Here is a 23,118-nt window from a genome sequence, read left to right as displayed (position 1 = left end):
AAATTCGAAAAATGTGCAAATGACAGACCTTGCAATTGATGCGCGTTTATATACATCAACGGGAGTCACAGTGACAAAACGTTCAGACGTATATATACATCAATGGGACGCTGCGGGTTAAGGCACAATCCACAAAACTCTATACCAGTCTATCAAGCTTTTGCCTATTATTTGCTAGCAGCACTGCATTACCTGCATACATCAGACTTGAGATACTCCACCCTTCACCATTCATTACCAATGCTATCCCTCTCTCCTTGATTCATGTTTTTATCTCTCTCATAACCCCATCCATATACGTGTACAGTATACATTGAACAGCAAAGGGGACATTGCACAACTTTGTCTCACTCCAACACTGATCTTAAACCATTTACTTAACACTCCAACACTGATCTTAAACCATTTACTTAACCCGCAGCGTCCTGTTGACATATATATACTGTACGTCCGAAGGTTTTGTCACTGTCAGTCCCATTGACGTATGTAAAAGCGCATCAATTTCAAGGTCTGTCATTAGCACATTTTTCAAATTTCACATGTGATTTTTGGTAGGTATACACAGGACACCTTCCTCAACAAGATGCCAGGCAGGGACAATGCCTTACCCTGCATGACCTCCCCCCCTCCCTGCACGCCATTGTCTCGGCAGTTCACCTGTTACCAGCGACCTGGCCAATAAAGACATGTCGTGCCACAGTACGAAATTCAAGGCCAGAGTGATTCCCCAATCGATAAAAATGTGGAGGACAAAGTTTACATAGCATTAGAGGAAGAAACTGTCAGAAATGATGATCAGGTAATGTCGGCAAAAAAGGTCAGGTATGTTGATGTGTTTGGTGAGTGAAACAATACTTATATTGCCTATATTACTGTGTGAAAACCAATATACTCTCGTACTACATGTAAATTCGTACCTAATAAACAAATACCGTTTATGAGGTGTGGAATAGTTACCCTCCCATAGAACTCGTTTTCTTTGAGCCAGCCTGATAGAAAACCCAGTAAAGTAAGGCGTACTGCTACCTGTATTCAGTATTTTAAACCTCAGGTGAGCGATTTCTCTATGAATTTTCGGTCTCTCACCAAAAGCGGAGGTTTGAGCCAAAAATTTTTTTTTCCAAAATTGGTCGGGATTGGGGGGAGTCAGTGGTGGAAAATCGGTCGAGACAGGGCGGGTTAAATGCCCATCTACTTTTTTTAATGCTTCACTAACATCATAACTTTTAATGGCATTTAACAGCTAAACATTCACATCAAAACCTTCCATAATCCTTCTCTGCTCAACTTGTCATATGCTTTTTCCAGATCCATAAACGCCATAAACACCTTAATGCCCTTTTTACAAGACTTCTCCAATATCTGTCTCACAGAAATATTTGATCCACACATCCTCTACCACTCCTACAGCTACCTTGTTCATCACTCACAAGGCATTCTGATATATCCTTTAATTTTTTTTTTTTTTTTACAATTTTTCCATATACCTCTCCTACAACAAAGTTTTTACACTCACTTCACTCACCTTTACTCATGTACAGAGGTACAATCACAGTCTTTTTCCACTCCAGTGGTACTGTTTCACTCACCCACACTTTCTTACATAACTCTAACAAACACTTTATTCCACTATCTGAAATACTTTATTCCACTCTCTGCACTGCTCTAAATCAATTCTGCATATACCTCCTCAACACCTGCTGCCTTCCCATTCCTCAGCTGTTTCACAGCATTCTTCACATCTGCCAATGTCACACTGCCTGGAACTACATTTCTCCTCTGCACAACACCCAAACCAATCATGTTTACAGCTGCTCTAGTCACAACATTCCCATTCATCAGCCATTCAAAGTATTCTTTCCATCTGTTCATTAACTCCATCTGACAGTATTCTTCCAATTTTTTCCCCTCAAACTTTTCACACTTTCTACCTTTATTTCCACATTCATGCACCTTTTTTTCTAGAACAGTTTCCTATTCTCAAAGTAATTTGCATTCATTTTTCTTCCTACATCATCATTTACCTTCTTCTTTTTTCCCCTTGCTAGTCTTCCTGCACACTTCTTATTCTCAGTGTATTCCCTTCTTCCTTCATTTGAATCTCTTTCTTGTATCCACTCTAGTCACTTCCTCCTTTTCTCCAATGCCCTTTCAACCTCTTCTGTCACACAAAGCTGTGCCTTTCTTATTAGCCGCTAAATTTGTGATACCACACACTGCTTCAGCATTCCTTACTACACTGTACATGCATTTCCAGAAGTTGTCCACATCCAGTTACTCCCAGTTCAATGACTCCAAGTCCTCCAGTGCCTTCACCTTCATCTGCCACTTTTTGGTTTCTCAGCCTCTCCACTTTCAGTTTTTCAATCTATCTGCTCCTCTCTCTCTTTATCCATCTTGCCTGTATACCAGTCATATGATCAGATAGACCTCTTACCACCCTCGTATCAACAACATTTCCAATCATCTTTCTACAAGCACGTTGTCAGTCAAGCTCTTTTCAGCACTCTCTCCATTCTCTCTGTACCATGTATATCTGTGTGTACCTTTGTGCTTAAAATATAATTTACACATTCATAAACTCCTTCACTTACACATGTCCTTCAGGTGCCTCCCATTATCATTCTCCCCTCGTACTCCACGATGACCCATTACATCACTCACAGAACTATTATCTACATTCCCATTCCTGTCACCCACCATGAACACTTTATAACTCCTGGGCATCTGTCCTATCACTCCATCCTACCAGTCCCAGATCCTACCCTTTTATGTCTGACCCCTATTATTGCACAGTGTGTACATAACAATCAACACCACCTTCTGCCTTGTTGAACTGGAACTTGACATACATACATCTCAAGCTCAAACATAATCTTTCATTCCTCTCTGTCATTCATTACTCATCAACACAGCAACTCCTTTACATCTTCCATGTGCATTCATACCCAACCTTATTTACATCTTCCATGTGCATTCATACCCAACCTTCTTTACGTTTTCCATGTGCGTTCATACCCAACCTTAATTCACACCTTCTCAATCCTCCACTTCACACCATTTCATCTTTGCTCAACATAATGCAATCATGGCATACCTACTGTTCTTTCCACTTCCACACTCTTACTCTCCTCATGTATGGTTCACGCATTCCACATGGCCATACAAACCAGCCCAATTTTCCCTAACCCTGGGCAGGTACTGGACCCTTCAAGGCGCCATGAATTTTTACCAGAGATCTACAACAACCAGTCTGGGGAAATGCTAACCCCAACCAAACCCCTTCTACTTCATGTACAGCAACAGGGAATACAGTTAATGTATAGGATAACCACCCAGAGGATGCAGTGGCTCAGAGGGTAGAGAGGTGGCCTGCAGTCCTAATGGACCTGGGTTCAAATCCCTGCTGGGGCAGGGAACAGTTTAAGGATCTGAATTTCATAGTAGCAGGCTTTACTGATCTACCAGGAGACCCGCCGACATGTCATAAAAATACCCCCATTAATACCAATACACCAGTCCTGTATGAGATAGCCCTAGCATGTATTCCATATGAACGGTGGGTGTTACCGCCGAAGTGGTGACATATAGAGGTGTATGGTATGTAGGAGGACTACTAGGCCTTGGGAACAGGCTGTGAAGCTATGCTCAGAGTTGGACACACACACACACACACACACACACACACACACACAAAAGGTCTCCTGGATTCTAGGAAACCATCTGACTTGTCACTCAGTGTAGCTTTACCTGTGTATAGCCCAACGATAAGCAACTGGATTATGTACAGTACACCCCAATCTACATTATAATCCTTTATATGCAACTCAGAAAGTCCTTGCTATATGTTGCCAATGTCTTCCAAAATATTTCCGCTTTCTGCAAGCAATCACGTATTTAATATGGAGAAACTGGTAAATCAGCTATGTAAGAAGCAATGAAACACAAACTGACAATAAAATAAAGTCATATCAATTCAAATGATGCTTCCACTTACAAAATCCTTATAATGAGCTTGGTCAAGGTACAGCTGATGTTTAATATGGACTCGGAGCAAAACCAAGTGCCAAACCCAGCTGATTACTCCCCAACAGTTGCTGGAAGCTTTTGGAGGAAGAGAGATTTTCAATGTGCAATAATGTTTTTAACACTGGGAGTCCCAGCCTTGGCTCTGACTGTATTCATAATATACAGTAATTGTGTACTGTAATTACTGTGGACATAAAGGGGAAAAATGACCTTCATATAACGTAACATACACCGCCAGTTTTATCCTGATAACCAGGGGGGAATGACTTCTAAGAATGACAAGCAAACACTAGGGCTCATTTTAACAGTTTAGTTTGCTATGTCAGTTCAACTTGCATTAACTTGCATTTTTTTATATTGTTATATTTTCTGCAATTTCAGCTTTCCTGTAAAAAAAAAAAAAAAAAAAAAAAAGATTTTTCACTGTTAAGACTAAGTACTTTTAGACTAGCTTTAAGACTTAACTTCGTATCTTTTAAGGATTAATTGAACTGCAGGAGGGGATGATTACATAGGATATCCCCTACTAACCCAACTGTATGAGGGAATTCATCCCCCCTCCCCCCCCTCCCAGCTCTACACCTATCACAACATATAACATAGATTTTCCTGCAACATGAGTCATTCATAAATGGTGCACAGTATGAATAACAATGAAACTATCACCCATACTATTAAAACTAAGTTTGCCAAGGTGTGACAAACCTCCAATCTTTGATGGTCTTCTTATAGAACACCTATGATTATTAGATTTATGCAGCCTGACAGCAGAGGATATGTCCGTAACTATTCCTCCAGGATAAAAGCATTTGGGTATAGATGGACAGATATACTGTAGATTAACTGAGAAATAGAAAGAGAGACAGACACATAGACAGACAGAGTGCTTGCATCCCACACTGAAAAGTGTAGTCAGCAACTATAAGGAGACCTTCCCATGTGCTCTGGAAATTACTGCTAGAACTTGGAGGCATGCCCACCCCTTTCTGCAATCAGTTTCAATAATGCATCTCTACATTTGTTAAACACAAAATAATTATTCATCTACTAATAGTTCCTTTTTTCTGAAGTCTTCTCAGGAACACTAACCATAGTAATTTCCGTTTGCCTGCAAAGCAATTGTGTATATAATACAATGGTACATGCCTGCTGTGAAGGTGGAGGTATGGGTGTATACATGATGAGACCAGGAGTGGCAGGGAGGTTGTGCGATGTGGTCACCTCATCCCTGTCTGCCCCCTCTATCATGATGTAGGTGGCCTGTGTGTCCCCTGTCCCTCCTGACCCCTGAGTGGCAGGTGGAGTGGCAAGGGCAATACCATATGGACAGCTTCCACTCTCAGCAGCAGTGATAGGAATGATGGGCACCGGTACAGACAGCGAGTCAGTCAAGAAAATGTTACCAGTATCTTTGTGCCCACTTGGTTCAAGGTCACCTGAAATTAACTGTTCTTCACTAATTATGTGGGGAGGTGATTTGTCCGGGATAATAAACTCTGGGGGCTCTTTTGTTTTTGCATGTTGTTGCTGCTGTTGTTGTTGCTGATGCCCATTATGTTGTACAGGTGCAGGCTGTTGTCTACCTGGTTGGGGCCTCTTGCCACCACGATGAACTTTCCGGTCATGTGATGACAGATCAGCTTTGATGGCAAAGGATCTGAAACAGAGACTGCAGGTAAAGTTGCGATCTTTCCTGTGCCTCTTTTTGTGTCGCTTTACACAGCGAGCGGTGCGGAAGACCTTGCCACATATATCACAAGAGAAGGGTCGCTCTTGCTTGTGAAAAATCATGTGTTCATGTAGGTAGTTGATGTCCACAAATCCCTTCCCACAAGTGCTACATTTATTTGGCCGTTCTGAAGTGTGGTGTTGTAAATGGTGATGCTTCTTGTCACGTTTGGCATTGAACCCCATTCCACAAATGCTACATATGAAAGGCTTTTTGGATTTGTGTAATACCATATGCTTGGACAGATTGCCACGGGAACTCAACACCTTGTTGCAGATCTGACAGGTATGTGGGTCACGACTACCCTGGCCAGCAGGAGGGGTACGGTGTTCTCGTTGGCATGCAGGCTGTCCATCCTCCCCTATTTTCCTCACATATTTCCTCTTTTCAATCTTTTCCTTTGGTCGAGCCTTGGGTCCTGGCTTCTTTTTGTTCCTATGACTTAATTTCTCCTGGGGTGGGGTGCTTGGTGGGGTGTCTCCTGGATTTTCCACTACTATCCCTTCCTCAACCTTGGTAAATTTAACCTCAGAGCAATCCTGGCTCCATTTCAGCTGTCCACCACCAGCTGTGAGAGTTTGAAGGGGGTCTGATGGAAAATCTCCAGTTGTTTCAGTGTTTGTACTCCTGACTTTTCTTTGTTTCTTAATTATCTGGTGAGGTACAGTCAGTTTTAACAGGGCTGAGGCCAGTTCATGCACTGTGTGATGCACAAGGTGATCATTTAATGCTTTGGATTCTGTGAATTCCAATCCACAAACTGCACAAACCCAAACATTCAGTAGTTCTTCTTCTTCACAGTCTTCTTCTTGACTAGTTGCTCCTTCTGTGGCAATGTTAGCTATCCGTCCCCCAGAACCATCCAGCTTAAGCTCATAGGTAGCCTCATCAGACGACCTAAGAGGGGACATTAGGGCATCGACAGTGGCTTGTGAAGTAGTTGTCTGAAGGTTAGGATTCTCAGTGCAGTCCTTTTCCTGATGACTACCACAGGCTTCAGAACTGGGGAACTCAAGGTTGCAATATCCACATGTCCACTTTAATCTGCACTGCCTTCCTGCCTCATCCTCTAACTTACCACCCTCCTCTGGCCTTAGCACCTCCTCAGACTGGTACTGTTCCTCACTCACATCACTAATTATTCCACCTTCAGTGAGCTTCTGTACAATAGTACCATTCCTAGTTAGTATATTAAAACCATTAGGGCCACTATCCACATCCTGCTCAGCTATTATTTGCACCATATCCAGGACATGTGAATCATCTCCAAGAAGTTTGACAAATACCTGTTGTGGGGGAAGTTTACGTCCAGTCCCACTCACACTCATACCCACACAATCAGAGGCAAATACAGATGTCACCACAGCATCAATGGAGGAGGATGTGACCAGCTGTCCTCCATCTAACACTGCCTGGCCACTGGTGCTCACTATCTGGTTCATGTCCACTTGAGCACTGTGACTCTGGTCAGATGCAAGAGTAGCCACAGCAAGAGGGTCATCATCCAAGTCTGTATCTCCTAAACTGGCTTCTCCTTGCACAGCACTGATGGTCATAATAGACGAACCAGGATTAGGATTACTGCGTACTTGTGAAGAAACTGCCAGATGCTCGTTGAGAGATGTGGAGGTGAGGGCAGCAGAGGAGACAGCCAATGAACTATCAGCCAGTGCAGATGAAACCAAAGCTTCACCAGCAGAGAGTGTAACGGTGCCAAGAGAGCCAGTAGCCGCCAAGGTACCCTGATCATCCTGGACCACAGCAGCCAGCTTGATGGTTGGAGAGGCAGGGTCCGGGCCCAGTTTGAGGGAGCCATAAGGGCCGTACATGATGTGGTATTCCCCATCCTCCACCCCACCAGAGTCCTGGTACCTGCACAACAAATTAAATACACTTAACCATTCTGCATCTCTGTATCATGACACTGCAGTACTTTATAAATATGTGGGGATAAATATGGAAAAATACTACCAACATAAACTGTCATTTCCTGTGAGTTATTAAAGGTGAAAATAGAAGTCCTCACTGTTGGTCAAAGTTATGTTCCCAACTACTAAAACTTTTTCCATACTGCTAAACTGGTGTTGTAAATTAGGGGAACTAGCAAATCACCTTGACAGGTAGCTTCTGAAACTTTAATGAGCATACATTCTATAATTTATTGTAGCCTTAGAGGCAAAAAAAAACACAGGGCGATCAATAATGAAGACATACTGTAAATGGGAATGGGATTATTGTCCCCCAATGATCTAACTAATAATGGAAACAAAATCCTTGAAACTGGGGTCTACATCTAGAAAGGGCCCTGTGAAGTTAGGTAAGCTCTGTGAAATGTTAGAGGTGAGAATGGTCAGCAAAGCACAAAAATACCAAGTCGATCTATCTATCTGTCTATTGCCAGACGCCTTAATCCCGTGATGGGTGGCCACAAACAAATCGCCTCCGTGTCGCCCTGTCCCCCGCCATTTCATTGCCAAGCTCCCAGCTCACACTTCCCTCTCTCATATACCTCTCTACTCCATCCTTCCATCTCATCCTTGGCCTCCCCCTCCCTCTCCCCCCCTCCACCTCACTCACATACACTCTCTTTGTCAGTCTCTCACTCTCCATCCTCTCCACATGGCCAAACCACCTCAGTGTGTTTCTCCTAACATTTCCTATCACATCCACATCCACACCACAATGCTCCTTCCCTTCCTCATTTGTCAGTCTGTCTCTCCACGTGACCCCACATGCTCCTCTCAAATAACTCATTTCCACTGCTCTCACTCTTGACTTGTGTCCTTCCAACAACGTCCAAGCTTCACTTCCATATGTTAGAGTTGGTATCACAATACTGTCATGTAGTAACTTTTTCACTTCCATGCTCACTTCCCTGTTTCTTATCACTGCTTTCAAGGAACCAGCCACCCTTCTTCCTTGCTGTACCCTTTCAAGCACTTCACCCTCTAAACTTCCATCCTTACTCATCACACTATCCAAGCACTTAAAAGCACTCATATTTTCCGTTTCTTCCTCATCCAACCTCACTGTACACTCACTGACTTCACTTCTCTCAAACACCATAACTTTACTCTTCCTTACATTCATCTTTAGATTCCGTTTCTTACACACTCTCAAACTCATCCACCAAGCCTTGCAGCTCCCCTTCATCTTCACTTAACAACACAGTATCATCTGCAAACAACAGTACAAGGAGTTTCCAAACACTGCCCTCTCTCACTAGGGCTGCTTCAACATCCACTGCCCTACCTTGTATCTCGTTTATAACCCCATCCATATACAGACTGAACAACCACGGAGACTTGACACATCCTTGCTTCAATCCAACCAGCAGACAGAAAAACTCACTCAGCTCACTATCCACATGCACTGCAGCCTTAGCACCCTCATACATACTCTTCACAGCCTTCAACAACTTCCCATCTACTCTACATATTCTTAAATTCTTATCTATCCATCCTGTCATATGCTTTCTCCAAATCCATGAAGGCCGCATACAACTTCTTTCCCTTCTCTATAAATTTTTCCACCAAAGATCTAAGTATGCATATCTGATCTACACAACACTTCCAAACACCTCCCTGTTTTTCTCCAAATACAGTAATTCCTCTGTTATTTCCCGAACTCTGTCAATAAGTATCCTACCATATACTTTTCCTATTACACTATGAAGACAAATGCCCCTTTGATTACCACACACTTTTTTTTCCCCCTTTTCCTTTGTACAAGGGAATCATTATACCTGACTTCCAATAATCCAGGACTCTACCTTTCCCCCAGGCCAATCTGCACATCTTCCACATCCATTCTACTACTATCTCTCCCCCATGCTTCAGCATCTCACCACACACTCCATCAATTCCTGGGGCTTTCCCCATTTTAACTTTCTTCATTGCTTCCACAACTTCCATCCTACTGATTCCTTCCTCTCTTCTCACCTCCCTCCTTCTCTCAGCCATTCTCCAGCCACTTATACTCACATTACTTTCATTCTCTATGTTCAACAATTCCTTAAAAGTGTTCTCTCCATCTGCTCACTTTTTCTCCCTCCTCCACTAGTAATCTACCATTTTTATCTTTCACTCCCCAACTAACTTCTTTGGCACCCTGTCTAACTCTCCTTACCTCTTTCCAGAAAATTTTCGTACATTCCCTCCACTTTACACTCAAATTCCTTCCAAATTCCTCATCCACTCTTCTTACTTTCTCTTACCAATCTTTTCACCTCTCTCTTCCTCCCTACATATAACTCTCTCTTTCATCTCTCAACTTCTTCCATGCCCCTATTTCTCATCCACTCACTACAGTATATGCTTTCTTCTTTTATGCCACAGCCTCTCTCACCTCTTCATTCCACCATGTTGTTCCCTGCACCCCTTTCTGTCTTCTCTTCACCCCATACACCACCTCACATGTTGCACAGATTTCTTTTGTGAATATCTTGCACATGCCTTCTACGTCCCCCATCTACTCCAATCCATATTTACCCAATCACTCCTCCACTTCTCTCTTATATTCTGCCTTTTTTCCATCTCCTTGTAACCTTTTCATCCTCCTTGCAAATACTACTTCCTGTCTTTCCCTTCTACTATTCCTCCATTTCATTTGGACTTTGATTCTGACCACCACCAAGTAGTGGTCAGAAAGTCCACTCCCCAACCTCTATACACTCTTGCATCCATTACACACCGTCTCATCCTGTCATCCAGACACACAATCAATCACTGCCTTCCATTCATTCAGTTCACCACCCACCCTTCTCACCACTTGCCATGTATACCTATGGATCATCTTGTGCCTGAAGAGGGTATTGGCTACCACCAACCCCCTCCTGGCACAAATGTCCACTGAAGCACTGCCATTCTCATCCATCTCTGCAGGCACACCCAACTCATCAACTACTACATATTCCCTACTTTTCCATTCATATCTCCAATCAAAAACACTCTCTCATTCCTTTCAAACTTTTCTATGCAAACTTGCACATTTGTCCAGAGCTCTTCTCTCACTCTGCTTGTACGATCTTGTGTTGGCACATACACACACACACAATCGCCCACATTTGTAGTCCAACTTTCAATCTTACCCACACAATCCTTGAGCCAACTGATCCATACACTCTTATACTCTCCTTCCATCTGTTACTCACAGCAATACACACACCTTTTGTCCTCTCATTTCTACCTACTCCCATGCATATACCCCATCCATACTCCCATTCTCTCACACTCTCACCTCACCACTTAGTTTCACTTAATCCACATACTTTCACACCCTCAAGCACCTGGACAATCTGTCTTTCTTTCACCTCATCATTTGCATCCATTACATTCCATGCAGCTATCCGTACCATGTCCTTTGTTCGGTCCTTAGTCGTCACCTTTTGGTCAACCCTGGTCCGAGGCTTCTTGTTCGTATTTTTAGTTAGATATTTCCAGGGGGCGGAACTAACCCTTCACCAACCCACCTGTTGTCACGTAGAGAACACATGTTGGTTGGTTGTAAGGTTACCACCCAGCGTTGTAAATGCTTTCCTGGTTTACAGGAAATAATTTGGCTTGCCACTCAATGTAAAGCTACCCTAAAAACATAGTACCATTACACTAAGTGGGTGTATGATGGGTGCCCCCACCTACCAGATACCAAGTACTGAATGTATTTAATTAAGGATGCCACGTGAAATAAAAAAATCCTAAATGATGGAAAAGAATAAAAGATTTCTATGCATTAGTGCAAGGTGCATGTGGATATGTGAAGTTCAAACATGAAATAGTAAAAAAGAGGCCCCTGGTTAACTGAACATTATTCACTTATGATGAGAAAACTATAAAAAAAAAGCCTGGTTTGGTAATCAGGATTAGCATTTGCCCTGTCCTCATGCAAAATATGGACAAATGGATGCAGTTTTTAAAATCTGCATTCCTTGGATGAAAAATGTTGATATTTAGTACAGTATATATTACCTGAAATCTGTAGAATTTCATGCCTTCTTCATTTTCACCTCTATACTGAATTATGTTATCCACCATTTTTTATTCATTTGACCTGAACTGCTGATGTTATCTCGTCTCTCAATGGTCAGTTTCTGATGACATTTTGCAGGCTCCTCAGTGATGGGTCAGTTCTTCACTGAAGGGAAACACCATTGTGATGGACAAGAGTTAAGGTAATGAACACAGGAAAACCAAAATCCATGTCTTATTGCTTGTATTTAACCCTTTCACTTTTTTTTTTTTTTTTTTCTGGATGTCCCACACATAGGGTGTTTGGGACACATGAAGATAATTGTTTTGATAAAATATTCCACACCAAAAAATAGACTATAATTTCCTGAGCAAATTGATGTCTAACATAATGTAAAAAAAAACTGATAATTATCTGTGTGGTGAGCAGTCAAAACCGGTGATGTTGGAGCTCCTCCATTGCCAGACGTATCCCATTCATTATAATGATAAACTTGAAGCTGTCCTTTTTTTTCTTTTATTATAGTACAGTACCCTCGCGTCCAGAACGGTAATATTGTCATGCATGGGTCACGTGTTGGACTAACAACAGAGCTTATGGGGAAAAATGAATTATGTCAGCAACCCTAGGAAAAGTCACCCTAAATACCTACCATATACCTATACATATATTGGTACTATTGTAATTATAATAAATGGTAGTGTGCTATGAATGATAACTAACCTTTTAGGATAGTGTTGGTGGGCTTGCTGTGAATGGAAGGTGGTATCCAAGGCTGTAGGTAGTCCTACTGCATCCCCGGAGGATGGCTGCTGGGGTCACTAGCGGGCAATGGCTGTTGCTCCTCCTCAACCTCCCTCATAAATCCTTCAAAATCACACTCAGAATCACTATCTTCGTCCACAGCCATGGAAGGTCCTGCTTCTGCCTGTTCTAGCACTATAATCCTCGGGAAAGTGCATGCTTCTTACACTGTTGCCAGAGCCCCGTCTCGTGACTGTGGAAAGTGATCGCTGTCACTGACTCAGTAGAGATAAAGGAGAAGCAACTTTGTTTATAAACTGGTACGCACGCCGATGAGAAGGGTTTCAAATCTATTGACATTTATTCTAAAATATTAATATGTATTCAGTGTCAGGCTAAATGTTCAATGCTGTAGTACGATACATTCTCTGTCGAGTCGCCTGGGTTTTGGTCCCACTGTTTTGCCCGTCATATCCTCAGCAGGAATCCATCCAGATGAATTCCAAATGCCCGTGGTATCGTCGGCAATTTTACCACGTTACCGTTCCGATTTACCATTGTATCCTCAGCAAACCTGGTATGAAGTGCAGTGTGATAGCCTTCGGCTGCCAGGATCTTGTCTTAGTTTTTTATTATGATCACGTTGGCTTCATTCATGTCGTAGGCCTTGGCAATGTCAACTTTCCTCTCCCCTTTCTTCTTCCTCTCGATGCTTTCTAGCTTGGTGGCCTGAGGGAGGTGCCGACGCTTCTTGGGGCTCTCAGAAGGCTTCCTAGGCATCGTGAGCAGGGTAAAATGCAGTAACAAGGGCAGAAATTGCAGCAAGAAAAAAGCACCTTCCAATGCAATTATGCGACTGAGTGGCGCTGTGGCGGGAGAAATTTAAACAAAACATTACGTGACACCAGAAGCGTTTTTAATTGGGCGGCATCACGATCACGTCACGATAGCGGGCGGGAAAGGCTACTTGATCAGAAGTTTTCATTGGCTATCATCATCATGGGAATGTCCAGTATGACCGTGTTGGACCGGGGGTGATCATGCTAGAGAGAACTCTACAGATTTCGCCCACTTCTCGGAGCTCTGTGCGTGTTATGCTAACACACTCGTGTTGCAGTAATTAAATCGTATTAAATAATACCAATTAATTGCTCTCCGTGCTGGACCCGAATCGTGCTGGACTAACGCGTGTTGGATGCGAGGGTACTGTACTTACATTCTCACTCCCATTTTCATCAGACAACATAATCTGAGTCATCAGACATCGCTTCCATCAGATCCAAGTAAGATCCCACAGCAGCAAAAAGTCTTGTATGGCATGCCTCAACATATTTCTCATACATGACGAAAATAATAGACAATAAAATAGTCCTCTTGCAATGGCAACTCCTCAGTCTTGCCACCTCCTGATACTGAACCATAATTGGGTCCCCATTACTGGTGTGCAAATACAGTGAACTCTCACATTTGGAGAGTAGTAGGTGCGAAAAAAAACTCGTCAAACTGGAATTCGCCAAATCTGAACTGAATAACTAATGGGAAAAAAATAAACTGGTTCTGGGAATGCATGACTGGACTGATTTTCCACCTATATTATAACGTTCCTGGGTGTAAATCATCTGATAAACACACATAACATGATTCAATTTAATTTATTTTAGCTAAGAAACAATACAAAACCGTAAAACTCTCATAAGAAAATAAAATAACGGGCTTTATGTACATGTGGTGTATGGTGCTTGGATGCCTTAGGTGGTGGTCTGCCAAGGTCACCCATTCCACATTTGTGTGTTTCATCAGCCATTATGTGTTCTCAAGTCCTCAGCACTGGTAGGAATCACAATAAAACACAATAAAATGCTGCACACGTGATGGTGGTTGGAAGAAGTGTACCGCATGCGATGGTGGCTGGCAGTGACGGGTAAACAAAGATGTCTTGGAACCAGGGTTGCCAGAGTCTTGTGACCAAAAGTAGCGGAAACAGGCCTCAAAAGTAGCGAATTTCGGTATAAAGTAGCCCAACATAAATATGTATAGCATATATATATATCTATCTATCTATTGCCAGACACCATAATCCCGCAAAGGGTGGCCATTTGACAATGAGTTAGTTGTTTTACAGGGAGGGGCACCAACCCTCCACCAACCCACTTGTTGACACGTAGGGAGCACGTATGGTTTCGTTATATGGTTACCACCCAGCATTGTAAATGGTTTCTTGGCTTACAGGAAACCATTTGGCTTGTCACTCAATGTAAGGCCACCTGTAAAGGAAAGAAAAGGAATAAGAAGTGACAGGAAAGATAGGAGAAATAGGAAGAGAGGAGGGCAGGTACAGAAAAAGAATGATATAAGCTAAGGAAGTAGGCAGCACTACATCAAGTGAGTGGATGATGCTATATACAATGTATATATATATATATATATATATATATATATATATATATTGCAAAATTCAAAATTTAGTAGCACAAGGCTTCCAAAAGTAGCCCAATTCGCTACTTGTAGCACAATCTGGCTACTTCAAAAGGTTTGAGAAGATGAGACTTGAATTTCACAATACAAACAAAGTTTTGTTGAAATTAATTCAGATTAATAAAAAAACTGTTGAAATTAATCGGCAAAAAACATATTTTTATTATAAACAACTCGCCAAATGTGAGATTTCTGTCGCCAAATTAGAGTGTTCTGTACAATCCCATCCCATCGCCAAAAGTGAATTCGCCACATAAAAACTTGCCAAATGTGAGAGTTCACTATATTAAAAGTCCAGAATACGTATATGTGCCATCTGATGGCTACAGACATTTCCTTAGTGACACATCGACATGCCATCCGATGTGAAAGAACCACATACAAAGATGCTGAGAAATAATTACAAATAACATTTCCTTTAAGCTGCTGTTAAAAAAAAAATAAAAATAAAAATAAAAAAAAAAAGTTTCTTTACTGCACTTAAGGTAGCACTCGAAATGGCACTGAAACAGCCAACAAAGATGTTCTGAACAAGAACTGCTAAAACAACTTCATGAACAAGTGTTACTTATTTAGCTTTACTTACTCAAAAGTGGCTGGGGAATGGTTGGGAGAAGGAGAGAGGTGAGAAGGGAGGAAGAGATCAGTATAGATGGAAGAAGTGGCTGCAATGAAGAAGGTCAAAACAGGGAAAGCCCGAGGAATTGATGGAGTGTGTGGTGAAATGATGAAGCATGGGGAAGAGATCGTAGTAGAATGGACATGGAAGAAGCAGAGATTGGCCTGGGAGGAAGGTAAAGTCCCATAGGATTGGAAGTCAAGTACAATCATTCCCCAGTACAAAGGGATGGAAGGAAACACATTATGGAAAACTGCATTGCATACAATCACCTATGCCAACAACACAACATACACTCTTTGAGAGCTCTGTGGGAAAGCCCGGTCTTGGCCATGGCCTTCCTAAGGGACTCGGGGCTGTTCGGCCAGACTGCCTAGGGAACAACTACTACTACTACTGCTTTCTATTTGACTCTATAATAAAAGCTGGGACATCATTGGATAGCTACAGAGAGAATGGGAAACAATGGGCCAATCATAAGCCTCGATGTGTGATGTCTAGCCTCAACCAAAATAAACTTCCCATTCTCACATGAGCGGGACATTTGAAGGCAGCCATGTTCGTGGCATCATGGAGTCTGCTGGGGAAGCCACTATCGTGGTTTCACAGAGAAAAAGGGTTAAATACAGGTATACTTTGGTTTAATGATGCACCTGGTTAGGTACAAACCCATTGTTAGGCGGGGTATCGTACATCGGGGTAGTTATAACATGTAAAGTACTGGGATGCGTTTTTCAGCCTTGGGTTTCCCCCAACCAAGTCCAAAGCCCAACCATATGAGCCCAAAAACAAATTTAAAGCCAATCTAAATGGCCTAAGAGCTGTAAAAGATGCTAACGTAGGCCTAATACCTGTAAATAACTCACTAAAGCCAGCAAATAAAATCTGAAATTCATCAGATATGTCTGGAAAAAAATCAAACTTAGTACACTGTACCCCAAAATAACAATGTTCACCACACCTATGTCAAAAACAAATTAATCTAAGTAAAAACTGTTTATAAATCAACCTAAACACGCAATTTTAGTCTAAATTATCATCAAAATTGGTTAAATAATCAAAATCCATCATTAAATTGGGGTTTGGCAATCGTTAGGTGGGGTACAGTGGTATTTATACCCCCATCGTTAAGCCAAGGTACCTATCGCATCTAGGGGTATCGTATATCGGGGTATTACCGTACTGTACAGTATTATTTGACTGTATTAGTATATTAGACTGTTTTTCCTACAAAACAAGGATAGCTAAATCATTCACTATTCTTGATAAATGAATTAAATTATTACACTTCACAAGTTGACACACCAGTCCACTTCTATTCCTCGGCTCTAACCTCAATCCTCACTCCTTAGTCACAGTCAGACTCGTCCAACAACTGAAACAACTCCATACTGTGCAGGTCCATGTTGCCCTTCATAAAAACAAACCACTCAAAGTTCTCAGAGGTCAGGCTGGTTTGCGGGCAGTTTTGCACTCGTGGAAGCACTTCCGCAAACGCAAAACTGCAAATTTGCATAAAATTTGTTGCAAACACAAATCTGCAAACGAAATCATGCTTTCGCAAATGTGGAATTCGCGGTTTGCAGAAGTGCCCGGCTATGACCGTACATACTGGTAACATACAAAACAATGCTAAGGCGTAATAGGCAAAATTCATTATTAGGAACAGGGAACTATGCATATTAAGTCCAGACTAGGACCAAAAGATGCCCAAGTCGGTAGGTTCTTTGGTTAAGTTAGGGTGCTGTTACATCTGGCAAATCTTCATATTTACACAGAAAATGCTTCTAAACTAAATTTGGTCAATATTTACTTTACAGGCTCCTATTTTCTGGCAGTTTTCCTCCTTCTCACCAAAACATTTGCATCCTGTTTGGGATGATTTGATGCTGCAGGCTGATAGAAACTTTTTTTTTTTTTTTTTTTTTTTTTTTTTTTTTAATAACCTCCTCTGTCATACCATAAGATACGTAAAGAAGGAGACGAGATGTTTTTGGTTATGGATGGGTGCCATTTATTGCACACAGTGAAGCAGTGGTCTGAATATGCTATAAGCTCTTAGTCAAGTTAGATGAAGTTAGCTTAATGTCTAAAAAAATGTTTCTGACAACTTGCAATATCAAATCCACTCACACAACACAAAAATATGTTGGTGAAAAAGAGAAAAGTCCAAAATAGGGGAGTCCATAGTGTAACTACTTTCATTATCATTCATCATTATCTGGATCCTCTTTCCCTACCTTAGGGCAGGGTGAGGAGAAGCAATGTCCAAACAGCCCACGTTTGCCTAATCCAATGGGCCACGCTTCCATTCACTGAACATTCAAGCCCCCTGGAATCCTGGCTCTATATGATAGCCAAAAAACTTTCACCACATTCTGCATCTTCACATAAACGTATCCAACAGAGTCAGTCCGAATGCTGTTAAGTTAAAGAGGGGCACCATATCCCTGATCATGCACTTCCACTCACAACATTCATACAGCCAGCTCAATAGCCTCACTGACTTCCATACCTCTCTCCCTCACACACTCATCCACCACATCCCTCGACCTTCTCCTTGGCCTAGCTACCTTGCTTCCTCCCTCCTTCAGATTTGCTCAGCTATACCTTTTTCACCACTCTATTGTTATCCATTCTCTCCACATGATCATACCATCTTGGTACACTCTCTTCGATTCTGGTGTCGACAGACTTTCTCACTCCACCTCTTTCATGAATCACATTACTATACAGTATTTCATATACTATCCACTCTCTGTACTCCCCATACATTCCTCAGCAGTCCCATTTCCACTGCTTTCACTCTTGACTTTTCATTTTCATGTCACACCCATATGTTAAAGATGGCACTAACACTCCTTCACGTAATCCTCTGCAAGCTGCAACACTCGATCCTCTTTTTCTTATCAAGGCCTTCATAGCACCAACTATGTTCCTTCCTTGTGTCACTCTACTTTCCACTTCTTTTGCACATTTTCCTCTTTTTTCTGTAACTGTACCCAGGTACTTGAACTCTCTCACCAATTCCAGTCTATCTCTATTCACTATAACATCACACTGGGTGTCACCTTCTCTCTCAATTACCATCATTTTACTCTTTTCTACATTTACTCTCAAGGCACAGCGCTCATAGACATCAGCAAAACTCTGCACTAGTCCATCAAGTTCTTGTCCAGTATATATTTGCAAGTACGGTAGCACTGCATCATCAGCATACAACATATTTGAGATACTCCATCTATCACCATTCATTACAAATGCCATCTCTCTCTCCATTACTCGCGTTTTTACTTCTCTCATCATCCCATCCATATATACTGTCTATTGAACAACCATGGAGACATCATACTACCTTGTCGCATGCCACACTGACCATGAACCATTAACTCAGATGCCCATTTACCCTTACGCATGCTTCACTACCATCATAAAAACTCTTGACAGAACCTAGCAGCTTACCATACCACCTACATCATACAAGCTTTGCTGACCCAAAATACTGTCTCATACCCTACCAAGAAACCCCAACTTCCCACAGGTATCCATCATTAACATCAAGGAGCAGGAGGGATAACTCTGACATCAGTTATTTCCAAATGAACGGGATATCAAAATCAAACTAATTCACCCACAATCAAGTACATTGCCAAACTGTGATTGGTTGAAACCCAGTCATTGTGGGCTGTATTTTCAATACAAATGGACGTAAATACTGCATAGCCATTTAGTGATGTGAAAAAAAAAAAAAAAAAAATTGCATTGTGGCTTCTGTAATATTACAGAATAATTTAAACTAACCTCTATGAGCTTACCATAGATGAGAATCCAGGAGAGTTCACTCTCATGCAACACAGGACTGCATTTTTTCTTCTAGCTAGCTCTGTGGCTAGGGTGGGGGGTGGTTGGAGGAAGTTCAGGAGGCTGCTGCCTCTCCTGATACTGGGAGGGCTCTCCCTCCATGCTATGGGCTCTTTGTATGTGGGATGTTAAAATGTAATACTGTATGGTAATGAGACCTGGACAGTAATGGAAGAGGCTCAAACATACAGAAATGACAATGATTAAAGGGATGTGTAGTGCATCCTTGAATGCAAGGATTGGGGGAGGGGGGACTAGGTTTACGATTGAAGAGTTGAGAGGAAGGACAGAACTGGAGTGTATTGATGCTGTGATGAGGACAGATATATTGAACTGGTCTGGGTATGTGGAGGGGCTGGAGGATGATAACTGTGACCAAGGCCGACGCATGCTTGCATGTTGGAGCCATATATATGATATGAATGATACAATAAAGTACGCCCTTACTATCAAAGTGCCAGGCTTAAACAGTTGCAGAAATGAATAATTTTGAAGATATTCATTATGAAACCATTAATTTAACAAGCAAACTAAGCTTTTTTGGACCTAACTTAACCGCAAATGCAACACTTTGTTAGTCCTATCCTTAATATCAATTATTCAGGCAGAATTTAGGTGTCATAAATTACTTACCTTGCCGTTAAATTATTAAGAAATTTAATCATAAACTTTTCATCATCGGGGAATGGGAGCCCTACATTTTGTCCCAAACTATAAACACAAGAGCAATCATTTCATCTACCCCGACAACTAAAACTCAAAATAATTTAATGTTACGGCAAATACACAGGTAAGAAGCTACTATGATCTATTTACATAGATTTATGCAAAATTTCAACAATTCTTTGGTATTTAGACGTACTCACATGACAAGCTGGTTCTCCCGTGTCCCCGAGGTGCTTACACTGTCCTACTATGTAATTTCCTTCATTGAGCACCGCTACTTCTACAAACATTGAGTAAAGACTGACAGGAAAACATTGCAATGTTTATGGTTAAGGAAACAAATGCACGGCTAGTCCGAGTGGGATGTTCAGAATAGACGATCGAAAGATCTTACGAAAAGTATCCAATGCGCTTTGAGTTAGGATTTCTTGACGTTTACTGTTACTGTAATTATTGAGGTATTTAAATACTAGGCATATTTTCTCTTGAGTACTATAGGTTTACTTTGGCACTTCTCGCTGAATGGAAGGTCATTTACAACAGTTAACCAGATGGCGACACGCTTTTTATTCCCATCATTTTTATGTATTTAGTTTTTCCTAGTTACTTTCTTCAGCATCCAACCACTGCCTGTGTAGAGATTATTTGATTAGTACTACTCGCTAATATGTAGTAGTATGTGGTGAGTTACCAGTGTATCGGTTAGATTACGTGGGAGCTGTTGCTAAAATGTAGCCCTGCAACGTGTGAGGTTGTCTGCTACTATTACGTTCAAACTCACAATGGGGATGATAGTAAATTCAATCCTGAGAAAGTGAGCAGTTTACTAACATACACACTTACTATATCAGTGTATCACACACATTCACTATTAGTTCTGAAATACCCGCCGCCGCCGGGCCACTCACCCCGCCACCCCCCACCCCACCACCGAGCCACCACCACCCCAGGAGGACACCACGGGGGGGTTAGTGACCCAGGACAAGAGGGTCACCAGAACACCTATTCCCAGAGCCCCTCTTCCCCTCAACCGTCACAACACCAGGTGAGCGGCAAAAGGCAACGACCCTGCCGGCGGGGCAACCCTCGGCAGGTTCGGGGTGGGGCTAATCCAGAGTCAGTCCCAGGCAACACGGCGGTACGGCCACCGTACGTACCGGGGAAGGAGCGGCCACCGTACGCCCTTCAGTTGTTTCCCCCTGTGACACCGCCATCACGGCCACCGTACGTGAAGGGGGAGGGAGCGGCCACCGTACGCCCCTCAGTCACAGCCACCTCTGGGGACGGCCTCGGGGCGTTAGTTATTGAATGCGCCCCGACTGGCAGAGAGAGGAATAGAGGAACCGCGTTCACGGCCACCGTACGTGACGGGGAGGGAGCGGCCACCGTACGCCCCTCATCCACTATTACCTCCTACGGGAGTAACGCCTCAGTTACTTCCCGAAGGGTAGGCAGGCCCACGGCTACGGCCTTAGTGCGTGAGAGGGTAAGGGGACCCTTGGCTACGGCCTTAGCACGTACTGGAGAGGGCGCTGCCCCCGTGCACCCCTCTCCTGCCTTTTCCTCCTGTGGGAGTAACACCGCGTTCACGGCCACCGTACGTGACGGGGAAGGAGCGGCCACCGTAGGCCCTTCAGTTACTTCCCAGCAGGTGGGCAGGCATATGGCTACGGCCTTAGTGCGTGACAGGGTAAGCAGATCCTCGGCTACGGCCTCAACATGCACCGGAGAGGGCGCTGCCCTTGTGCACCCCTCTCCTGCCTCTTCCTTCTTCGGGAGCAGCACCACATTCACGGCCACCGTACGTGACGGGGAAGGAGCGGCCACCGTACGCCCTTCAGCTGCGAGCCCTAGGAGTCATGGAACCGCGTTCACAGCCACCGTACGTGACGGGGAGGGCTTGGCCACCGTACACCCTTCATTCGTGACTCCAAAGGCTCCCCCGGAGCAGGAGGTCCCTTGCGCGGCCGACCCCTTTCCTCTCGGCTGCGTGGGACGCCCTTTGTCTCCCCACCGGAGCGATTCCCCAGAGGTGCTGGCGGAGTGGTGGCGTGGCCCAGTCCAAACCCTACCACTTACCCCTGGGAGGTCCTTGTCCCTGACGGACACCTGACGGAGGCGACGCCGCAGTCCAACCCTGACAGCGCTCCTTCCTGCAAGCAGCCGCAGTCCCCGGAATCCCAGGTCTGGCCAGCAGCCCCCAGGCCCAGACCACCCAGGCTCTCTCTCTCTCCCAGGAGCCAGAGGCACCAGGCCCGCCTCCTGCAGCTGTTTGGCCCCAGCCCCAAGGGCCACTCCACAGGTCGAGGCCCCCAGACCGGAGGGCCTGCCTGCACCCCATCGATGCGGCCCCAGTGTGAGGGCCCCTCTCAGGTTGAGGCCCCCAGAGTGAAGGGCCTCCCTGCACCCCGACGACGACTACAGGTCGAGGCCCCCAGACCGGAGGGCTTCCCTTCACCCCACCGACACGGCCCCAGTGTGAGGGCCGCCTCTCAGGTTGAGGCGCCCAGAGTGAAGGGCCTCCCTGCACCCCGACGACGACTACCACCCGGGCAGTGACGCCCCTACAGACAATGCACTGCCCCCTTCAAGAGGGCTCCCCGTAGGGCCTCTCTCTCACGCCCAGGACGCGCAGTGATACCCAAAGGAAATACAGGTACATAGTGACCATGATACAGTGAACAATCACCACATTAGTGTATGGTGAGAGAGAATAAAGTACGGCCCGAATGAAAAGAAATAACTATAGACCCATTCAGTGTACAGTGACCCGGTACTTGGCAGAACAGAAAAGACCGTATACAGGAGGGCGTAAAGAAAACGTGGGTTAGAGCAGGTGCGCGCGGGGCTCATTAGAAACCTGTGATTCAGCGCTACTGGGACTAAGTAACTCCCGCGAGTGACGCGACCCGCATTCTACCCACTTATGGTACTATTCGTTTCCCCCACTCCTGATCCCGTCCCCCCACAGTGAAACAGACTCAGTGAATTAAACGCCATCTCTGCCAAAGTATATTATTCGGGTACT

At 43.6% G+C, this 23,118-nt stretch overlaps 1 protein-coding gene across 1 annotated transcript in view; it reads right to left on the bottom strand.

The window, feature by feature from the left end:
- Positions 1–20,345, bottom strand: part of LOC145392089 (uncharacterized) — a 51,780-nt gene extending 31,435 nt beyond the window's left edge. Inside the window, exons 1-3 of the mRNA XM_080266544.1 lie at positions 20,291–20,345; positions 5,176–7,630; positions 1,687–1,779 (exon numbers count right to left, since the gene is read on the bottom strand). Of these exons, the coding sequence (XP_080122670.1) occupies positions 1,687–1,779; positions 5,176–7,630; positions 20,291–20,292 (2,550 nt within the window). The 5' untranslated portion in view covers positions 20,293–20,345. The remainder of the gene's footprint in view (positions 1–1,686; positions 1,780–5,175; positions 7,631–20,290) is intronic.
- Positions 20,346–23,118: the final 2,773 nt, after the last annotated feature.

The sequence above is a fragment of the Coenobita brevimanus genome, chromosome 21 (assembly GCF_032717465.1).
Source record: "Coenobita brevimanus isolate Jiangsu-jjx chromosome 21, ASM3271746v2, whole genome shotgun sequence".
NCBI lineage: Eukaryota > Metazoa > Arthropoda > Malacostraca > Decapoda > Coenobitidae > Coenobita > Coenobita brevimanus.
Note: the sequence above shows the minus strand (reverse complement) of the source record. Positions and strands in the feature narration are given on the sequence as shown.